Here is a 19,826-nt window from a genome sequence, read left to right as displayed (position 1 = left end):
TTTAGGGTGGCACAGTGGTTAGTACTGCTGCCTCACACGCCGAGGGCCCGGGTTTGATCCCGGCCCTGGGTCACTGTCCATGTGGAGTTTGCATATTCTCCCCGTGTCTGTGTGGGTCTCACCCCCACAACCTAAAGATGTGCAGGAAAGGTGGATTGGCTACTCTAATACGGAAGATACAGCTGCAATCTCAGCCCCTTAATTGGAAAAAAATAATTGGGTACTTTAAATTTATTAAAAAAAGAGTAGGAATTAACAGGTCTTTTTCTAAATTGGCAGACAGTGACTGGTGGGGTACCACAGGGATCTGTGCTCGGACCCCAGCTATTCACAATATATATTCATGATTTAGATGAGGGAACATGTACTATCTCCAAATTTGCAGATGGCACCAAGTTGGGTGGGAGAGTGAGTTGTGAGGAGGATGAAGATCCTTCAGTGTGATTTGGGCAAGTTAAGTGAGTGGGCAAATGAATGGCAGATGCAGTATAATTTGGATAAATGCGAGATTATCCACTTTGGTAGCAAAAATGAGAAGGCAGGCTATTATCTGAATGGCCATAAATTAGGAGAGCGAATGTGCAACAAGGCCTGGGTGTCCTCGTACACCAGTCACTGAAGGTAAGCACGCAGGTACAACAGTCGGTAAAAAAGGCAAATAGTATGCTGGCCTTCATTGCGAGAGGATTCGAGTACAGGAGCATGCATGTCTTCCTGCAATTGTACAGGGCCTTGGTGAAGCCACACCTGGAATATTGTGTGCAGTTTTGGTCTCCTTATTTAGAAGGAGTGCAGTGAAGGTTTACCATCCTGGGATGGCAGGACTGACATATGAGGAGAGATTGAATCGGTTAGGATTGTATTCGCTGGAGTTCAGAAGAATTAGGGGGGATCTCACTGAAACCTATAAAATTCTAACAGGAGCGGTAGATACAGAGAAGATGTTCCAGATGGTGGGTATGTCCGGAACCAGCGGTCACAGTCTGAGAATATGAGGTGGACCATTTAGGTCAGAGATGAGAAGAAATTTCTTCACCCAGAGACTGGTGATCCTCTGGAATTCATTATCGCATAATGGCAGCACGGTAGCATTGTGGATAGCACAATTGCTTCACAGCTCCAGGGTCCCAGGTTCGATTCCGGCTTGGGTCACTGTCTGTGCGGAGTCTGCACATCCTCCCCGTGTGTGCGTGGGTTTCCTCCGGGTGCTCCGGTTTCCTCCCACTGTCCAAAGATGTGCATGTTAGATGGATTGGCCATGATAAATTGCCCTTAGTGTCCAAAATTGCCCTTAGTGTTGGGTGGGGTTACTGGGTTATGGGGATAGGGTGGAGGTGTTGACCTTGGGTAGGGTGCTCTTTCCAAGAGCCGGTGCAGACTCGATGGGCCGAATGGCCTCCTTCTGCACTGTAAATTCTATGATAAATTCTATGATAATCTATGATAAAGTAGTTGAGGCCAAAACATTTTCGGTGGATTTCTCCATAGCCGAGACTAAGTGTTAACGCCAGGGCAGGATTCATGAACTTTTACAACAGCAAACTGCCGTCGCACCTGGACCGATTCAGCGACCATTGAGGAGCTAGCACCGGCGCCACATGGAACACAGTCGCTTCCAATGAGAAACGGTGCCGGATTCGCTGAATTTACAATTGACACTCAGGAGGGTTACAAGCTGCAGTCGCATAAACACACTTCACTCCCCACACACCATCACAGCCAACTAGATGGCAGCGAGGAGAAAGGCCCCAAGATTCACGGACGCCGGGTTTGAAAATCTGCTGGACGCTGTGGATCAGAGGCGGGCGACCCTGTACCCCGGCGAGGGAAGGACGCTGCCAGCTGCCGCATTCGCTGGGCCTGGGCGCAGGTGGCAGTGGCCGGCAGCACCACGAGTAACACCATCCGGCAGTGCCATAAGAAACTGCATGACCTCCTGAGGGCAGCCAGGCTGAGTAGGCAGCACTGTGTCCCTGGCACCAACCACACCCCCCGCACCAGGAGGTTGGCCGAGCCCCCACCCTGCACCACATACCGGCACCCATATTGGCTGCCATGGCCAGGTGACCTAGCCACTGAGGTCACCAGCTACCCACCCCCTGGGCCGCATGCATCGGACTGTCTAACACTGTGCGTTTTCTGTACCCCCTCCCACCCGAGGAGAAGGCTGCCCATAACCACCAAGAACAGGAGAAGACTGGTCGGGGAACGCCGGACCTGTGGCCCCTCACCGCGGCAGAGCAGAGTGCCTTGGATGTGGTCGGCGTGCCCTTGGCAAGGGCAGTCGTTGGGGTGGAGATCAGCCTCAGACGAAAAAGTGAGACCCCGTTGAGTTGCGGTTCCCTGTGATACACCCCCCCAACACACCCTCACACGCAAATCACGCTCACCCCCATACCACACTAACACCACCCTCACCCCCACAGCACCCTCATTCCCACAGCACCCTCATTCCCACACCACCCTCATTCCCACGCCACCATCACACCAACCCCGCACCCCTGCTCCACCCCTCCCCCCCACCAACCCCACTCCGGATCCCAGTCTAATCTTGCATGTCAGCTATGACTCTCACCAACCTTTACAGATGCACCATAGAATACATTCTTTCTGGTTGTATCACAGCTTGGTATGGATCCTGCTCTGGTGTTTTGCAGGACCTGGTGTCCCCTGCACCCAGCCACAGCCAGAAACAGCCTGGGTGCCGAGCAGCGATGAAGATGATGCTGACACGGAGGGGAGCCATTTACCCCAGACCCAGGAAACCCAAGAGCTCAAGTCTGATAATGACACTGACTTCCTGTCACAGCTGTCTCCAACCCTCCACCATCCTGGAGATGCTCACAGTGGTTGGGCACTTTAGTGAAGAGGCTCCTGGGACACTATCTGGTGCTCACCACGCAAATGCTCCAGTACAGCAGGTGGAGGCAGGAACTTCTGAGGGAGAGGACCGTCGGAGGGCAGGCCGTCCCCAGGGACCAGCTGCTGTCCAGGCAGGTCTCGGGCTTCTGGAACGGACAGTTCCATCGATCGTGTAGATGCAGGCGCAGAGCAAGGGACTAAATGAGGGGCTGTCGGCGAGCATCCAGCACCTGCAGGCGCAGGTGGAGGAGTCCAACCACATGCAGGAGCAGGGGATGGTGCCGGTCATGCGTGCCACCCAAGCCACCATCGCACGTGTGGCGTCCTCGATGGAGGTCTTGGGGGCAATGGTTTCGGCTATGGATCAGCATGTACAAAGCCTTGGGCAACCTGTGCGGGCAGCAGCTGAGGCCTAGGACAGGGTTGCTCTCTCGCAGGCAGCCATGTGCCAAAGCCACCTGGACATTGCAGCGGTGCTCCTGGCCGTCACAGCCGGTCATGGCTGAGATCGTTGGCGGAATTGCCTAGGCATAGGCTGATGTGGCACAGACGCAAAGGGAGTAGGCTCCATCCCTGAGGGAGATGGTGCAGTCACTGGCTGATGTGGCACAGACCCAGAATGTGGTGGCATAGTCACAGCACGTTGTGGAGCAATCCCAGACGGAAGTAGTCCACTCTCTGTGCTCCATGGTCGCGAACCTGCAGATCCTGGTTGAGACGGCAGCCGTCCTCCAGGACTGGCAGAAGCAGATGATGGGGAGCCTCAGGGGATAGCTCCACTCGCACCCCAGTCCCATGGAGTAGTCCTTTTATGTTTTGATTTATTATTGTCACATGTATTAGTATACAGTGAAAAGTATTGTTTCTTGCATGCTATACAGACAACACATACTATACATAGGGAAGGAAGAAGAGATTGCAGAATGTAATGTTACAGTCATAGCTAGGGTGTAGAGAAAAGATCAACTTAATACGAGGTAGGTCCATTCAAAAGTCTGATGGCAGTAGGGAAGAAGCTGTTCTTGAATCAGTTGCTGCCTGACCTCAAACTTTTTTATGTTTTTACTGACGGAAGAGAGTGGAAGAGAGTATGTCTGGGGTGCGTAATTATGCTGACAAATTATGATTTGTAGACAGAGTCAATGGATGGGAGGATGGTTTGCATGATGGATTGAGCTACATTCACAACCTTTTGTAGTTTCCTGCAGTCTTGGGCAGAGCAGGCCCCATACCAAGCTGTGCTACAACCAGAAGAATGCTTTCTATGGTGCATCTGTAAAGGTTGGTGAGAGTCATAGCTGACATGCCAAATTTCCTTCCTCTTCTGAGAAAGTAGAGTCATTAGTGGGCCTTCTTAACTATAGTGTCAGCATGGGGGGACCAGGTCAGGTTGTTGGTGATCTGGACACCTAAAAACATGAAGCTCTCGACCCTTTCTACTTCATTCCCATTGATGTAGACAGGGGCATGTTCTCCACTACTCTTCCTGAAGTCGATGACAATCTCCTTTGCTTTGTTTTAGTTTTTTGTTTTTAAAAATAAATTTAGAGTACCCAATTATTTTTTTTCCAATTAAGGGGCAATTTAGCATGGCCACTCCACCTATCCTGCACATCATTTTGGGTTGTGGGGGCGAAACCCACGCAGACACGGGGAGAATGTGCAAACTCCACACGGACAGTGACCCAGGGCCGGGATTCGAACCCGGGTCCTCAGCGCCGGAGGTAGCAATGCTAACCACTGTGCCGCCGTGCTGCCCTGTCCTTTGTTTTGTTGACATTGAGGGAGAGATTATTGTCGTTGCATCAGTTCACCCGATTCTCTATCTCATTCCTGTACTCTGCCTCGTCATTGTTTGAAATCTAACCCACTACGGTGGTGTCATCAGCAAATTTGAAAATCGAGTTGGAGGGGAATTTGGCCACAGTCATAGGTGTATAAGGAGTATAGTCGGGGGCTGAGCACACAGCCTTGTGGGGCACCGGTGTTGAGGATGATCGTGGAGGAGATGTTGATTCTATCCTTACCGATTGTGGCCTATGGATTAGGAAGTTCAGGATCCAGTCGCAGAGGGAGGAGCCCAGGCCCAGGCCACGGAGTTTGGTGATGAGTTTTGTAGGAATAATGGTGTTGAAGGCTGAGCTGTAGTCAATAAATAGGAGTTTCATTTAGGTGTCTTTGTTATCTAGGTGTTCCAGTGTTGAGTGCAGGGCCAGGGTGATGGCGTCTGCTGTGGACCTGTTACAGCGGTAGGCGAACTGTAGTGGATCAAGCCAATCCGGGAGGCTGGAGTTGATTGGTGCCATAACTAATCTTTTGAAGCACTTCATAATGATGGATTTCAGAGCCACTGGACGACAGTCATTACGGCACTCTGCTTGGCTTTTCTTTGGTAGAGGGATGATGGTCCAGGGTCCACCGGGCATCCTGAGAGAGGAGGAGGTGTTGGGGCCCATATCGGGGACTCCCGCAGGGGAGATGCCGGAGCACTGCAGCATTTAGAACTCTTCCCCCCCCCCCCCGTACCTGGCACATCTGCTGGGCAGTGGGCAGAACAGGGTGATACCACACCACCTGGGACCCCGAGCAGCAGCCTGCCCATCTTCGCCCTTCCCCACATCCTCCTCTCTTCGGACGAGGCCTGGCATTCATCCTCCTTCTCCACACGTCGCTCCTCTGCTGCGCGATATTGTGGAGGACACAGCAGACCGCCAAGGTGCGGGATGCCCTCCCAGCGTCATACTGGAGGGCCCCTCCGGAAGAGTCCAGGCACCTGAACCGCATCTCCATGAGGCTGAAGCACCTTGATCATGCTCCTGGTCACAGCATGGGCATTGTTGTAGCGGGTCTCCTCGTCGGTCTGCAGCTTCCGGATAGTCGTCGTCAGGCATGAATGCAATGGATAACCCCTGTCGTCCTGGAGCCAACCCTGGTGCGCAATCTACCAGCTGCATTATGTCCGAAGTCAGCGCAGCGTGGCCAGTAGATGCTAGGAGATCCCTCTTTCGGGATCTACCCGGCTCTCAAGACCTAAAGCGATCACGCGAGATAGTGCAATCTGACTGCCACGCATTATGGGCAGGATCAGTAATTTGCAAATCTGCACATTAGAGCGAGACAGCTAGTCTCACTCTAAAATGCACTTGTCTGATCTACCACGGCCTTGGGTTCTAACCCCTTCGCCTCGGAGACCTCTGGTGAGTGTAGTTCAGTGCTGGTCTCCACAAACGGGGACCAGATGGAATGGAACTTCCAAGGGAGCGGAGGCCCACAGGTGGCTGCTCTCTGGGCAGGGTTCCACCTTGGAACTGCCAGCCTGGCACCCTGGCAGTGCCACCAGCTAACAGGGTGCACAAGGTGCCAGGCTGGCATTTATCCCACGGTGAGGATCAGGCCTGGGGTGCCCTACGTATATGAGGTAAGGTGCGGGGGAGGGGGGGGGTCGGTGCTTGAGGAATTCCTTTTAGGTGAGTTGGGGCTTTGGGGAGGTTTGAGTGTTGAGTCGGGAAGCACCCAGCTAAATGTTCTCATCACGGGACTTTGTTGCAATTTTCTTTGATCGCACCCTTAGTATTTCATTTTTAAGACAACTACACCGACTGATGCACAATTTAAAGAAAATTCCATACAAAAGTGGGATGATGATTTCAAGGCCATAAAATGGGGCAACTTGAGTGGAGTATGGAAAGAGAGACTGAGAACAAGGAGAACCATTGGCAAGAACTCGTTGGCATTCTGGTTTCTTCTGACCAACAAATCTTCACGCCCTATCCACTCTACTCAACTCCTTTGATGTATTTTTATTTCATGGTCTATTCTTGCTGCTCCTCTTTCCTGTGATGTCAGCTGGTTCTATTTCCACATCAGCTAATTTTGTTCTTTTAAATTATGAGCATGGAAGAGTCTAGCCTCAATGTGACTATTGCCCGACTCAGAATTTATCTAGCTATTGCAGCATTCTAGGCAACCAATCTAAACCCTTGATTTTCTTTTTATTTGTTCTTGGAATGTGAGCATTACAGGTTAGGGTTCATTACTCATCCCTAATTGTCCTTGGAAGGAAGCCACCTTTTTTAACCCCTGTAATCTATATGGTGTAGGTACATCCATAATGCTTTTTAGGTCATGTTTTCATACAATTGAGTCATTTCAGAGGGCAGTTAACTAACAACCGTACAGTTATGGATCTGAGGTCATATGTAGGCCAGACCAGCAGGGGTGGCATATTTCTTCCCCGGGAGGTATTTCCGAACCACACAATCTGTAGTTTCATGATCATTAGTAAAGAGATCCAGGTTAATTAATTAATTAAAATTCATTCTCCCAACTCCCATTATGGGATTTGAATCCATTCTTTGCAGCATTAGACAAGGCACCTGGATTACGAGTTCAGTCCCATTACCGGTATCCTACCATCACCGCCAGTACAATTTCAATCAACTAAACTTGGCTGAGGAAGAGGTAGCATTTCACAGCTCACAAATTCACATTTAACATCTGAGAATTTGCAAAGAAACCATAATTTGCAACAAGATCCCCACTTATTTTGGAGGAGTAACCAAGTAACTCACAGCGCAAGAGAGAAAATCAGTCTGAAAAAATGAAAGCAAGGCTGGAAGCAATTGGAGTAAAACATAACGTCAGCAACAGGAGTCAGAACAACCTAGAAAAAGAGAAAAAGGAAAGGGAGGAGCCTGGAAGAAATAAAATCAAGCGTTGAATCATTGAATGGTTACAGCTCCTGGCTGAGGCGTATTTTACCAACAATTCCCTGAATGACAAGCCAATATGAGTGGCTTGTCATTCAGGAAGCAAAGTACTGTATATATCCCTGTTTGCAACAATGGTGCCAAGGTGGAGATGGTTGACTACTTCAAATTCCTAGGTGTGCACATCACCAAAATTCTGCCCTGGTCCACCCACGTCAAGGCACCGACCAAGAAAGCACAACAGCACCTATACTTCCTCAGGAAACAAAGGAAATTTGGCATGTCTACATCGACTCTGATCAACTTTTACAGATACACCATAGAAAGCATCCTATCTGGCTGCATCACAGCCTGGTATGGCAACTGCTCGGCACAAGACCGCAAGAAACTTTAGAAAGTCGTGAATACCGCCCAGTCCACCACACGATACCGCCTCCCATCCATTGACTCTGTCTACACCTCCCGCTGCCTTAGGAAAGAGGGCAACATAACCAAAGAGCCCTTCCACCTGGCTTACTCACCCCTCCAACTTCTTCCATTGGGCAGGAAATACAAAAGTCTGAGAACACGCACGAACAGATTCAAAACAGCTTCTTCTCCACTGTTACCAGACTCTTAAATGACCCTCTTATGGACTGATCTACACTTCTGTATGCTTCACCCGATGCCAGTGTCTATGTATATACATTGTGTACTTTGTATTGCCCTATTACGTATTTTCTTTCATGTACTAAAAAATCTGTTTGAGCTGCATGCAGAAAAATAGTTTTCACAGTACCTCGGTACACGTGACAATAGACAAATCCAATCTAATCCAATCCAACTAATACGTCATCCAGATATACTGCCAAACATGGCAAACCACTCAGTATGTTTTCCATTTCCCTTTGGAATATGGCACAGGCCAACGACACTCCAAAGGATAGTCTGGTGTACTTGTATGGGCTTCTATGGGTGTTTATAGTCACGCATTTACATGAGGCAGGGTTCAACTCTAACTGCAAGTAAGCAGGGTTCATATCGAGTTTCTTAAATGAGTGTCTACCGGCCAGATTTGCGTTTAAGTCCTCGATGCCGGGAGACCCTGTGACCATCAACTGAAAGTCCCCACACAGTCTGACTGTCTTATTGGGTTTCAACACCGGGACCATCGGTACTGCCCAATTGGCAAAACGTACCAGTCCAATAATCCCAAAGGCTTGGAGCCAGCTGTGTTGGCCTCAATTTTTGATAACAAAGCATAAATGAGCGAGCCCTGAAGTTCATTGGTTGTGCTTCCTAGTCTATATGCGTTTTGCCATGGCCCCTTTTATTTTCTCTCGTCCGGGTTAGAAAACCTCTGGGTATTTTCCTAGTACTTCATATAGGCCCCCGGATCCCATTTGGATAATTTGCTACCAGTCCAACTGTAGGTGTTTCAGCTAATTGCAGTCTAGCAGTCTGGGGCGATATCCCTTGACTATGATCAATGGAAGTCATACAGACTGTTGTCCGTAAACTACTAGGATCATTGTACAGTCAGTCAGTGTACGTCGCTAATCTTGCCTCGGTGTCCTGCAGATCTAACTTCTGTACCCCTGTCTTCATCCTGTCAAAAGTCTGTTTTCCAGTAGCTGAAAACGCAGCTTCCCTACCTAGTCCCATGTATAATGGATGCCCATTAACTTGCACAGTTATCTTGATGGGGGCCACTCAGGGTGCTGCAATGCAATTCAGCTGCATACACTCTTCCTCTGGCTGGTCCAGGTGGAAAATGTAGGCTCTTGGTTGCTGCCTGCCTCGAATGGGGCGCCGGTGTTGCTAGCTGACTTTTGCCTTGCACTCCCTACAGCTCCTGCGTCCACATGCCTCACAACGCCTGAGCTTGCCCTCTACAGACTCCGGGGAGGTATCCCGTCGGGACTTTTTGGACCTTGACCAACAGACTTGGCCCCTGGAGTACTCGGTCCAGGGCGGATTACAATCTTGGGTGGAGGGGGTGGCACTCGCTGGGAGGGGGCAGGTCCTAGCATGCTTACCTCCTTCCCCTGGATCTCTTTCACTCCTCTCTCAGCGCTTTCACAGGAAAGCAAAATTTGGGTGGCCTGCTGAAAGTCTTTAGATGGTTCGGCCAGCAACATCCCCTGAGTAACCATGCTATTTACGCCGCAGTCCAAACAGTCACGCAACATTTTGTAAAGGGATGTTGTGTATTCACAATATTCGGCTAGTTTTCGAAGCCTTGTCAGAAACTCGGTTATGGACTCTCCCGGGGTTCTCTCTGGCATGTTAAAACAATATCTCAGCACTATAACGGATGGTTTAGGGTTGAGGTGTTGACCCACTAGGGTCACCAATTGTTTAAAAGTGTCTGGAGCTGCAGGATATGTAAGGCTTTTTAACACTCCATGAGTATGATCTCCAAAGGGAGTCAGCAATATCACCATCTGTCGCTCAACATCTGTGGGAGTGTTCGCCGGAAAAAGTTCTGCGTACTGTGTCATATCCTTGTAGTGATATCATGGTTATGTTGTAATTCACCGACTGACCACTAAGAATATCATTAGTCTCTAAGTGAATGTTAGAGTCAGGTGACCTCAGACTGACTGGAGAGCTGGGAGAGAGGTTGCTTGTGCATGTTAATACTGTTATTCAAAGAAAAGGGGATGTAGTGATATCATGGTTTGTGTTGTAATTCACCGACTGACCACTAGGAGTATCCTTAGCATATAAGTGAATGTCAGATGACCTCAGAATAGGGAGCTGGGCGAGAGAGTGTTTGTGCATGTTCATACTGTTATTTGTCTGTTTTGTATATATTTGACCCACAGTTAATGTCAATAAATCGTTTATTGCTTTAGCTACAAGTGTTCTTGTGGTATAAATTAGGCCATCTGACAAGAACATTACATGTTGCCAGGAGTGGGGTGGTATTAAACACTGATAAAAAGGTATCACGTCATCGAGTGAAGCCTGCCACGAGGTCCACAGTTATTTGAAGATTTTGCAAGCTGCAAGAATGAACTACATGGAGTCATTGAAGACACCAATGAGTCTCAGATTTCATGGTAATGTGGACAGCAACTGGCATGTGTTTAAACAACAATTTAATCTGTTTCTTACTGCAGTAAATTTCGGAGATCAATCAGATTTGCGTCAGGTAGCAATGCTCCTCACAATGGCAGGGCCCAAAGCAATTGGTGTGTTTAATACGTTTAAATTTGCAAATGATGAAGATAGTAAAAATGTTAACAAAGTAATTCGAAGATTTGATGCTCATTGCATCCCCAGAAAGAATGAAATTTATGAACGCTATGTGTTTAGATCAAGTTTACAGAAGACAGAAGAGTCCATAGATCATTTCATCACCGATTTAAAGTTGAAAGCTAAAACCTGGAATTTTTCTGCGATGGAATCTTTCATGACTTGGGACCAGATTGTGTTTGGTGTGAATGAAAATAAGCTGAGGGAACGGTTGATGAGGGAATCGGAGCTGTCTTTGGAACAAATAGTTAAGATTTGTCAGGCTCACGAGCGAGCAGCACAGCATTCTAAAATGTTTCTCAATAATGGTGGTGTCTTATTGGAGGAAAGCACTCCGGTTGCCGCCCTTTTTACAAAATGGTGGGAAACTTCCAAAAAAAGGCAGGGAAGTTTCTGCAGCTCCTCATACACCAACAAACAGGTTAAATATCAGGACGTAGTATTTCTGTATCAAAGATGAAGTCAAAGGCACAAATTAAGGTGATATCCAACGTTTGGCAAGTTTTGTTCCAGATGCAAAGGAAAAAAATCACTTTGCTCAGAATTGTTACTCTAAGCTCAGTCCCAGATCAGTCAGCACAGTGGAAGACACAGTCTCCAGTGATGAAACATCATTGTCTGTTGGAGTAAATTTGGAGACATCAAAAAATTCTCCAGCACGTAAAAAAATGCAAACTGATGCTCCATTTAAAATAAATGCGGTTGATTAGGACAAATGGCTGTTACCACTTGAAGTGATCACTACAGTGGCCCAATTAAAATTAGACACTGGTGCCAAAGCCAATTCAATCAGCATGACTGATATAAAACATTTCTTCAGCCGATTAGAAGAATTTACAAAATATCTCTGAGAGATTATAATTGTTCAGGCATTAAATGTGACCTGAGTGTGGTGGTAAAGAATACAGTTTATTCTGTCCCATTCTGTATTGTGTCCAAGGGCTTGGATTCATTATTAGGTGATCAGTCCTGTGAAGAATTAGGTCCAGCACAGTTGGTATGTAGGATCCACAAAGGATTGGACCAACACTCCCAACAATTCTGAGAACATTATCTTCAAATTCAGTGATATGTTCACTTATTTTAGTGCACTACTATTCACCAACGAGAGACAATTTAAAGAAGATACATTATCTAAAGCACCGGTACAAACTATTAGTAGTGAAATTGCTGATTATGCAGATATGCATGTCAATCTGATTTCTACCCTACCACCTGTATCAGATATGAAACCACAAGTTATCAAGAAATTGGAAGAACCTACCAAAGGGGTAAATTCCATTGTATGTGTGAAACAAAAAAATGGTGATGCTCATATAGGCATGGATCCCAAAGATCGTAACAAAAAAAGTGTACATATTGTAAAACAATCATTACAGAAAGCAATGGACAGCCAATATGATCCATATCTCACAAAAATCACATTACAAAGCGTTACCATTGTCACATCGTATATCACTAGCAGAGTTACTCATGAATACAAGGTTGCGTACCACACTTCCATACTTGGAAAAGAAGGAGGAGAATGCAGTGATACTTCAGGAAGTGTAAAACATTAAAGCAAAACAAAAGCAGTTCTATGATAGAGTGTCTAGAACTTTATCACCTCTGAGTAGTGATGACATTGTGAGAATGGAAGATTCCGGCAATTGGTTGAGAAAAGCCATTGTGCATGAAGAAGTTACACCTCGTTCCTACAATGTATAGCCAGAGGAAGAGTTGGATTTAACAAGAAATCATTGCGCACTCTTGAAAACCAGAGAAGACTTTCACAACAATGTGATGAATGACGAATCTACATCAGAATCAATGTCAGCTGCAATGTCAGATAGTTCAGCAGTTCCTGAGCATGAGAATGTCATGGAGAACATTAAATCAACAAGTCAGAAGATCAACCAGAGTCAGAAGAAAACCTGATCGACTCAATTTGTAGATTTTGACTTTGTGCACACTATGCTTGCTGTTCTTGTCTATATATTTGTGAAACCAGTTATTAAAATTTTAAAGAAAAAAATTAATACTGTTAGATTCACAGGCTAATGATATCACATGTAAATATACTGATGATAATGTATTAATTTATTCCTTAAATTTATTAATTTAAGGCAGCACGGTAGCATGGTGGTTAGCACAATTGCTTCACAGCTCCAGGGTCCCAGGTTCGATTCCCGGCTTGGGTCACTGTCTGTGCGGAGTCTGCACATCCTCCCCGTGTGTGTGTGGGTTTTCTCCGGGTGCTCCGGTTTCCTCCCACAGTCCAAAGATGTGCAGGTTAGGTGGATTGGCCATGCTGAATTGCCCCTAGTGTCCAAAATTGCCCTTAGTGTTGGGTGGGGTTACTGGGTTATGGGGATAGGGTGGAGGTATTGACCTTGGGTAGGTTGCTCTTTCCAAGAGCCGGTGCAGACTCGATGGGCCGAATGGCCTCCTTCTGCACTGTAAATTCTAAGATGAAAAGGGGATGTAGTGATATCATGGTTTGTGTTGTAATTCACCGACTGACCACTAGGAGTATCCTTAGCATATAAGTGAATGTCAGATGACCTCAGATTGAATAGGGAGCTGGGCGAGAGATTGTTTGTGCATGTTCATACTGTTATTCGTCTGTTGTTTTGTATATATTTGACCCACAGTTAATGTTAATAAATCATTTATAGCTTTAGCTACAAGTGTTCTTTTCATATAAATCAGGCCATCTGGCAAGAACATTACAATCCCCTGAGCCTGCATTGAACACATACAAACGCATATTTGCAATAAAAATAATTCTCCAACCCTAGTCCAGTAGTGAAAAGGAGGTGGCTCCATGGTGCAGCAGCGTCAACAGTAATCCAGTCTTATCCCCGTCGCAAGTTTAGTAGGCCACAAACAAGTCCAAACTGAGTTGGTCAAAAGAAAACTTGGTTTATTGCAAAGCAATTATATTTACAATATACAGCAGATCCCAGTCGAGTTTGTTCTGCCAGTTCCATATCTGGCCGACTTTGTACAGATATCAATCATGAATGTCATCGGCTCCTTGCCCCCTTAGCAGGGGAGCTCATCCTCGGTGAGACTCATGGGGAGACTGATTGCTCCAACCCCATAGGTTTTGTGCAGATTGTAACACTTCCCTAAAGTCCATTAGTGAACCTGATGGGTTTTTATAACAATCAATGATAGTTTCATGGTCACCATTATAGAGACCCGCTTCATATTTCAGATGTTTTCTCTTAATAGTTAAATTTAATTCCACCAGCTACCATGGTGGATTTGAATCTGTGCTCCCAAAGGTTACTCTGAGCTCTGGAGGTGGTCCAGTTGTGATGGGTTTTCCCCATTTAACTTCTGTTGTAAACTTTGGTCACTTCTCACCTTTGCAAAAACAAAAGTCTTGCATAGATACGAATATTGTGAAGTAACAGCAGCCTGTTACTTCAGGCTTTAGATCAAGGAAAATAACTTTTATGTAGACTGCCTCACACAGGAATGTCCTCAAGTTCCCTTAATGGAACAACTGGTTGGAGCTTTATTCTTATTGAAGGGCTCCAATCATAACTTTCTCTCCCAGGTGTAGCTGTGCTGGTGTGAACTTCTACCATTTTCTGTTAGTATTGCAAACCTCAGAATTGCTGTTTTTCTTTTTAAACTTATTGAATTTAACATGGAAAGGAAAAGCTAAAAGATACTTAGTTTAGATTATCAACACTCAATTATTTTCACTTTTTCAGCCAGACCAACAACTCTGTCCTTGCCCATGACACCAGAATCATCAAAGTAAGTATGTCTACAGCAATTAGAGGACTGCTCATAATTGAAAGAAGCAATGCATTTAATTTTTTTAATGCAAAATTATCAAGCAACTGAAAGCAATAAAACAATTTTTTCAGTGATCCGAGAGGTTCCCCATTTGAGACCAAGACTATTGAACGTACCCTTATTGTGCAACTCTCTGGTACTGCTGGTAAGATCTATTTTTACTTTACCTTTGCATTGTCAATCAATTGTTCTTTTGAAATTGAATCAAAAATTCACCGGCAAGATAATATTTTCCAAATACTCATGTTATTTCAACCATTACCTTGATACGGGCAGCACGGTAGCATGCTGGTTAGCACAATTGCTTCACAGCTCCAGGGTCCCAGGTTCAATTCCGGCTTGGGTCACTGTCTGTGTGGAGTCTGCACATCCTCCCTGTGTGTGCATGGGTTTCCTCCGGGTGCTCCGGTTTCCTCCCACAGCCCAAAGATGTGCAGGTTAGGTGGATTGGCCATGATAAATTGCCCATAGTGTCCAAAATTGCCCTTAGTGTTGGGTGGGATTACTGGATTATGGGGATAGGGTGGAGGTGTTGATCTTGGGTAGGGTGCTCTTTCCAAGAGCCGGTGCAGACTCGATGGGCCGAATGGCCTCCTTCTGCACTGTAAATTCTATGATAATCTATGATAATAATCTATGTTCTGCAAACTGTTTTATGATGCCGATTGTATATTTGCAATCTAAGCTCCACTAGTGAGTTCTCATTGTTGCACAGTACAAAAAGGCCAATGGCTTGTCATGGTATTCAGTAGCCTCCCTATTGAAAAGGACAGTGGTTCCTAAATTATTTTGGTCATGTACCCCTATTCAGATTTCCAAATTTCTGTGTACCTTACTGCGGTTTCTTTTTTTTAAATACATTTTGAGTACCCAATTGATTTTTTTCCAATGAAGGGGCAATTTCATTTCATTTTTCATTTCAATTTAGTGTGGCCAATCCACCTACCCTGCACATCTTTGGGTTGTGGGAGCGAAACCAATGCAAACACGAGGAGAATGTGCAAACTTCACACGCAGTAACCCAGAGCCGGGATCAAACCTGGGACCTCGGCGCCGTGAGGCAGCAGTGCTAATCACTGCGCTGGCAGTTCCTTTTTCAACTATTCCTCTAATGACCACATGTTTCGGAAAATTTACAATTTAAAAGGCTCTATTGGGACAAACAGTTTGATGCCATGTTATGTGATCATTGGATGAAAACAGTGCACATAAACTTTTCCTGTGCATACATTCATTGATACATTTGAAAATAATTTAAATGAGAGGGGATCTGATTGAGATATATAAAATACTAAGAGGGATTGATAAAGTAAAAGTGGTTCAAATGTTCCCCCTTGTGAAGCAATCTAGAATGAGAGGTCACAGTTTTAAAACTGAGACGAGGAGGAACTATTTCTCGCAGAGAGTGGTGAATTTGTGGAACTCGCTGCCCCATAGTGCGGTGGAGTCTGAGTCATGAAATGGGTTTAAGAAGGAGATAGATTAATTTCTGATCAAAGAAAACAGGTTAAAAAGAGACAGGGAACAGGCAGGGAGGTGGATTTGAGACGAGGAAGGGATTAGCCACGATCTGATTGAACATCGGAGCAGGCTCGAAGGGCTGAATTGCCTACTTCTGCTCCTAATTCCTATGTTTCTAAATACTCAAACTATTGTTTAACAATGTGATGAAGAAGCTAATTACAAAATGTTATTCTGCGTGTTGTGAAAACATTTGCCAGTTAATCAGTGGGTCCCCTCTCCCCCACAGATGCACTTAATCAGAAGCCCCTTTTCACAACCCTCTCACCCCATTCACTTACTCTGTGGTCCCTCTCCCCCCCCCCCCCCAACTTACTCACTCAGCAGCACCTCTTTTGAACCCCAACCCCTCACTCACTCACTAACTCAATCACTCACACACACAGCAGCTCCGCTTTGCAAACTCACTACTCCCACTCACTCTTTTGTGCCATAGTGAGATGGCTCCTCCAGGGTTATGGCCTTAGCCAGGCAGGATATATCCACCCAGCATTTCATTGTCCTATGAGTCAAATCATTGCTTCTTCCTTATGGATAGTGTTTCAACCAGCAACTGCTATTCTCACGCTGCCACCGTGCCAGTACTTAGGTTCATGAGCTGCCACTCACCTATCTGCTGCTTATTGTTTCTCCAATCATAGGTTGTTTCTCTCCCCTACTTACTACCAATAGGCTTAACTGCATCTTACTAGTATTATCAGAAAGCATGGGAGAGAAACAATCTATGATTGGAGGAGTAGTGAGCAGTGGGAACACGGGTGAAGGCGCATGAGCCTGAGCACCTGAGACACTTAAGTTAAGAACAGCCAGGGAGTACGGAGGCCAGAACAGTTTACTGGAGAAATGAAGGACAACAATATGTAAAGCAAACAGAATGTTGCTTTCATAATCATAAAAGCCTTATGCAAGATGTGTAGATGAGGTGGATTGGCCACACTAAATTGCCCCTTAATTGTAAAAGAAAAATAATTGGCTCAAAATTTTTTTTTAAAAATCCTTACATGCAGAAGGAGACCATTAAGCCCATTTGGTCTGCACCAACCTTCTGAAAGAGCATTCGACCGAGGTCCACTCCCCAGTCCTATCATAAAATTATAGAATCCCTATGGTAAAGAACAAAGCCATTTGGCCAATCGAGTCTGCACCGACACTCTGAAAGAGCACCCTACCCAGCCCCCCCCCCCAACCCCCCATCCCCGTAACCACACCTAACCTTTGGACACTAAGGGTCAATTGAGCATGGTTAATCCCCCTAACCTGCACATCTTTGGACTGTGCGAGGAAATCAGAGCATCCAAAGGAAATCCACACAGACACGGGAGCAACATGCAAACTCCTTACAGTTACCTAAGGTTGAAATTGAACCCGGGTCCCTGGCGTTGTGAGGCAGCAATGCTAACCACTGTGCTACCATGCCGCCTTCAACATCATCATTATATCTTATTTTTAAATGACTATATGCGTGCCATGAAAATCTCCTTTTATCAAGGTATTGGAAGACTAAACTAATGTAAAATTGGATATCCTTGTGCCATCTTTAAATAGTTAATTAACAGAAAGAGCTTTTTACTCTTCAAACAAAAATATTTCAACATTGTGATTGCTAAGATAGATACATGGTGACTAGATGCTGCCTCTAAGCAAATATTCATACAAATACTCGTCAAATCAATCATAAAGGTACAAATTGTATATAAAACTTTACACAATGCCTGGTAATTTATAAACATTACATTTTTGTTTTGGAAAGACTGAGTTGAAGCCCAAGATCAGCTATGATCGTATTGAATAGCGGAGCAAGCACAATGGACCGTGGGGTCTACTCCTGCTCCTGTTTCTTATGCTCATATGTTATAAGAACTAGGAGCAGGAGTAGGCCATCTGGCCCTTCGAGCCTGCTCCGCCATTCAATGAGATCATGGCTGATCTTTTGTGGACTCAGCTCCACTTTCCCGCCCTAACAGCATAACCCTATATTCCTTTATTCTTCAAAAAACTATCTATCTTTATCTTGAAAACATTACTTGAAGGAGCCTCAACTGCCTCACTGGGCAGGGAATCCATAGATTCTCAACCCTTTGAGTGAAGAAGTTCCTCCTAAACTCAGTCCGAAATCTACTTCCCCTTATTTTGAGGCTATGCTCCCTAGTTCTGCATTCACCCGCCAGTGGAAACAACCTCTCTGCATTTATCCTGTCTATTCCCTTCATAATTTTATATGTTTCTATAAGATCCCTCCCTGCATCCTTCGAAATTCCAACGAGTACAGTCCCAGTCTACTCAATCTCTCCTCGTAATCCAACCCCCCCAACTCTGGGATTAATCTAGTGAATCTCCTCTGCACACCCTCCAGCGCCAATATGTCCTTTCTCAGGTAAGTAGACCAAAACTGAACACAATACTCCACATGTGGCCTCACTAACACCTTATACAGTTCGCAGCATAACCTCCCTAGTCTTAAACTCCATCCCTCTAGCAATGAAGGACAAAACTCCATTCACCTTCTTGATCACCTGTTGCACCTGTCAACTAACTTTTTGTGACTCATGTTCTTCTGTTATTGTCCATTTCATCAGTACCATAATTTATTAATCATTTCTATTTCAATGATCTATTATACAAAACACTTATATAAATTGAATATTCAGTAGGGAGCTGTGCAATGAAGAATTTATTCCTCCCAAGAGGCAGACTTACTTATGACTTTGTCATTCCAAATAATGTTTTCTCATAGATTCCACTGACCACATATGATTTAGTGCATATATCTGTTGAAACACATCCCATAACCACTTTGAGAGTTAAAAAATGTTTATGAAATGCATTCTATATGCAACATTACATCCAATTTAATTTATAGATTCAAAATATTAGATATTTAATTGGAATAATTTGAATATGAATTTGAACGTAGTTGAATCTGATAATGGAAGAGCTAGATCAGTTTGATGAGATATAATGGGTGTGATTTTCCCACCCTTTGCACTGAACCCGTTGAGCAGGGTGCATAGCGGGAGAGGCCAGAAACGGATTTCGCACCAAACCGCACGCGATGCACCTGACCCATGGCATCCAGAGCCATTAAGGCTCATTTAAATGTGCGCTGCCCATTTCAGGCTGCATTCGCCTGACTCCAGGCCGCATTGGCCAGACTTCATGATGGTGCGAATTTGTACTGGTCTCCAAAAACAGAGGCCACATTTGATGGCCACGGCGAGGGGCCCGGACAGCATTGGAGTCTCCGAGAAATTGGGGACAGGGTAGGTCAGTGCACCCTGGCACCCTAGTAGTGCCAACTGGGTGCCAGGTTGGCACTGCCAGTGTGCTGGGGTAGTGCCAGGGTGCCAGGTGCAGTGTCTGGGTGCTAAGTTGACACTGCCAGGGTGGAGGTTTGCACTATCAAGGGGCGGGGCCAGAAGGGAGCCAAGCTCATGAAACGGGGGCGGGGGGTGGTGTGAAGGGGTGTATGAAGGGTGGGGGGTGAGGAGGATAATGCAGGCTGGGGGTGGTGAAGGGGGGGCTTTAAATTGGGAGCTGAAAGGTGGGGGGATAGAAATGATGGATGCCCTAAAGATTGGGGGGTTCTTAGTGACCCTATAGCGGGGGGGGGTACTCATGGGAGTGGGAGGTGGAGTGATGCGCCAATGCCTACGAGGATGGATGGGTGTGGGCCCTCATAACCCTCATGCCTGG

General features: G+C 45.9%; 1 protein-coding gene across 5 annotated transcripts in view; it reads left to right on the top strand.

Annotated features, from left to right (window-relative positions):
• ppargc1a (peroxisome proliferator-activated receptor gamma, coactivator 1 alpha) overlaps window positions 1-19,826 on the top strand; it is a 1,145,293-nt gene that overhangs the window by 1,025,062 nt on the left and 100,405 nt on the right. For all 5 annotated transcript variants that reach the window (XM_072496491.1, XM_072496492.1, XM_072496496.1 and 2 more), the window contains 2 exons: window positions 14,525-14,570; window positions 14,684-14,757. In XM_072496491.1, coding sequence (XP_072352592.1) covers window positions 14,525-14,570; window positions 14,684-14,757 — 120 coding nt within the window. The remainder of the gene's footprint in view (window positions 1-14,524; window positions 14,571-14,683; window positions 14,758-19,826) is intronic.

This window comes from Scyliorhinus torazame, chromosome 3 (assembly GCF_047496885.1).
Source record: "Scyliorhinus torazame isolate Kashiwa2021f chromosome 3, sScyTor2.1, whole genome shotgun sequence".
NCBI lineage: Eukaryota > Metazoa > Chordata > Chondrichthyes > Carcharhiniformes > Scyliorhinidae > Scyliorhinus > Scyliorhinus torazame.
The sequence above is the reverse complement of the archived record's forward strand: the minus strand, read 5'-3'. Positions and strand labels throughout refer to the sequence as shown.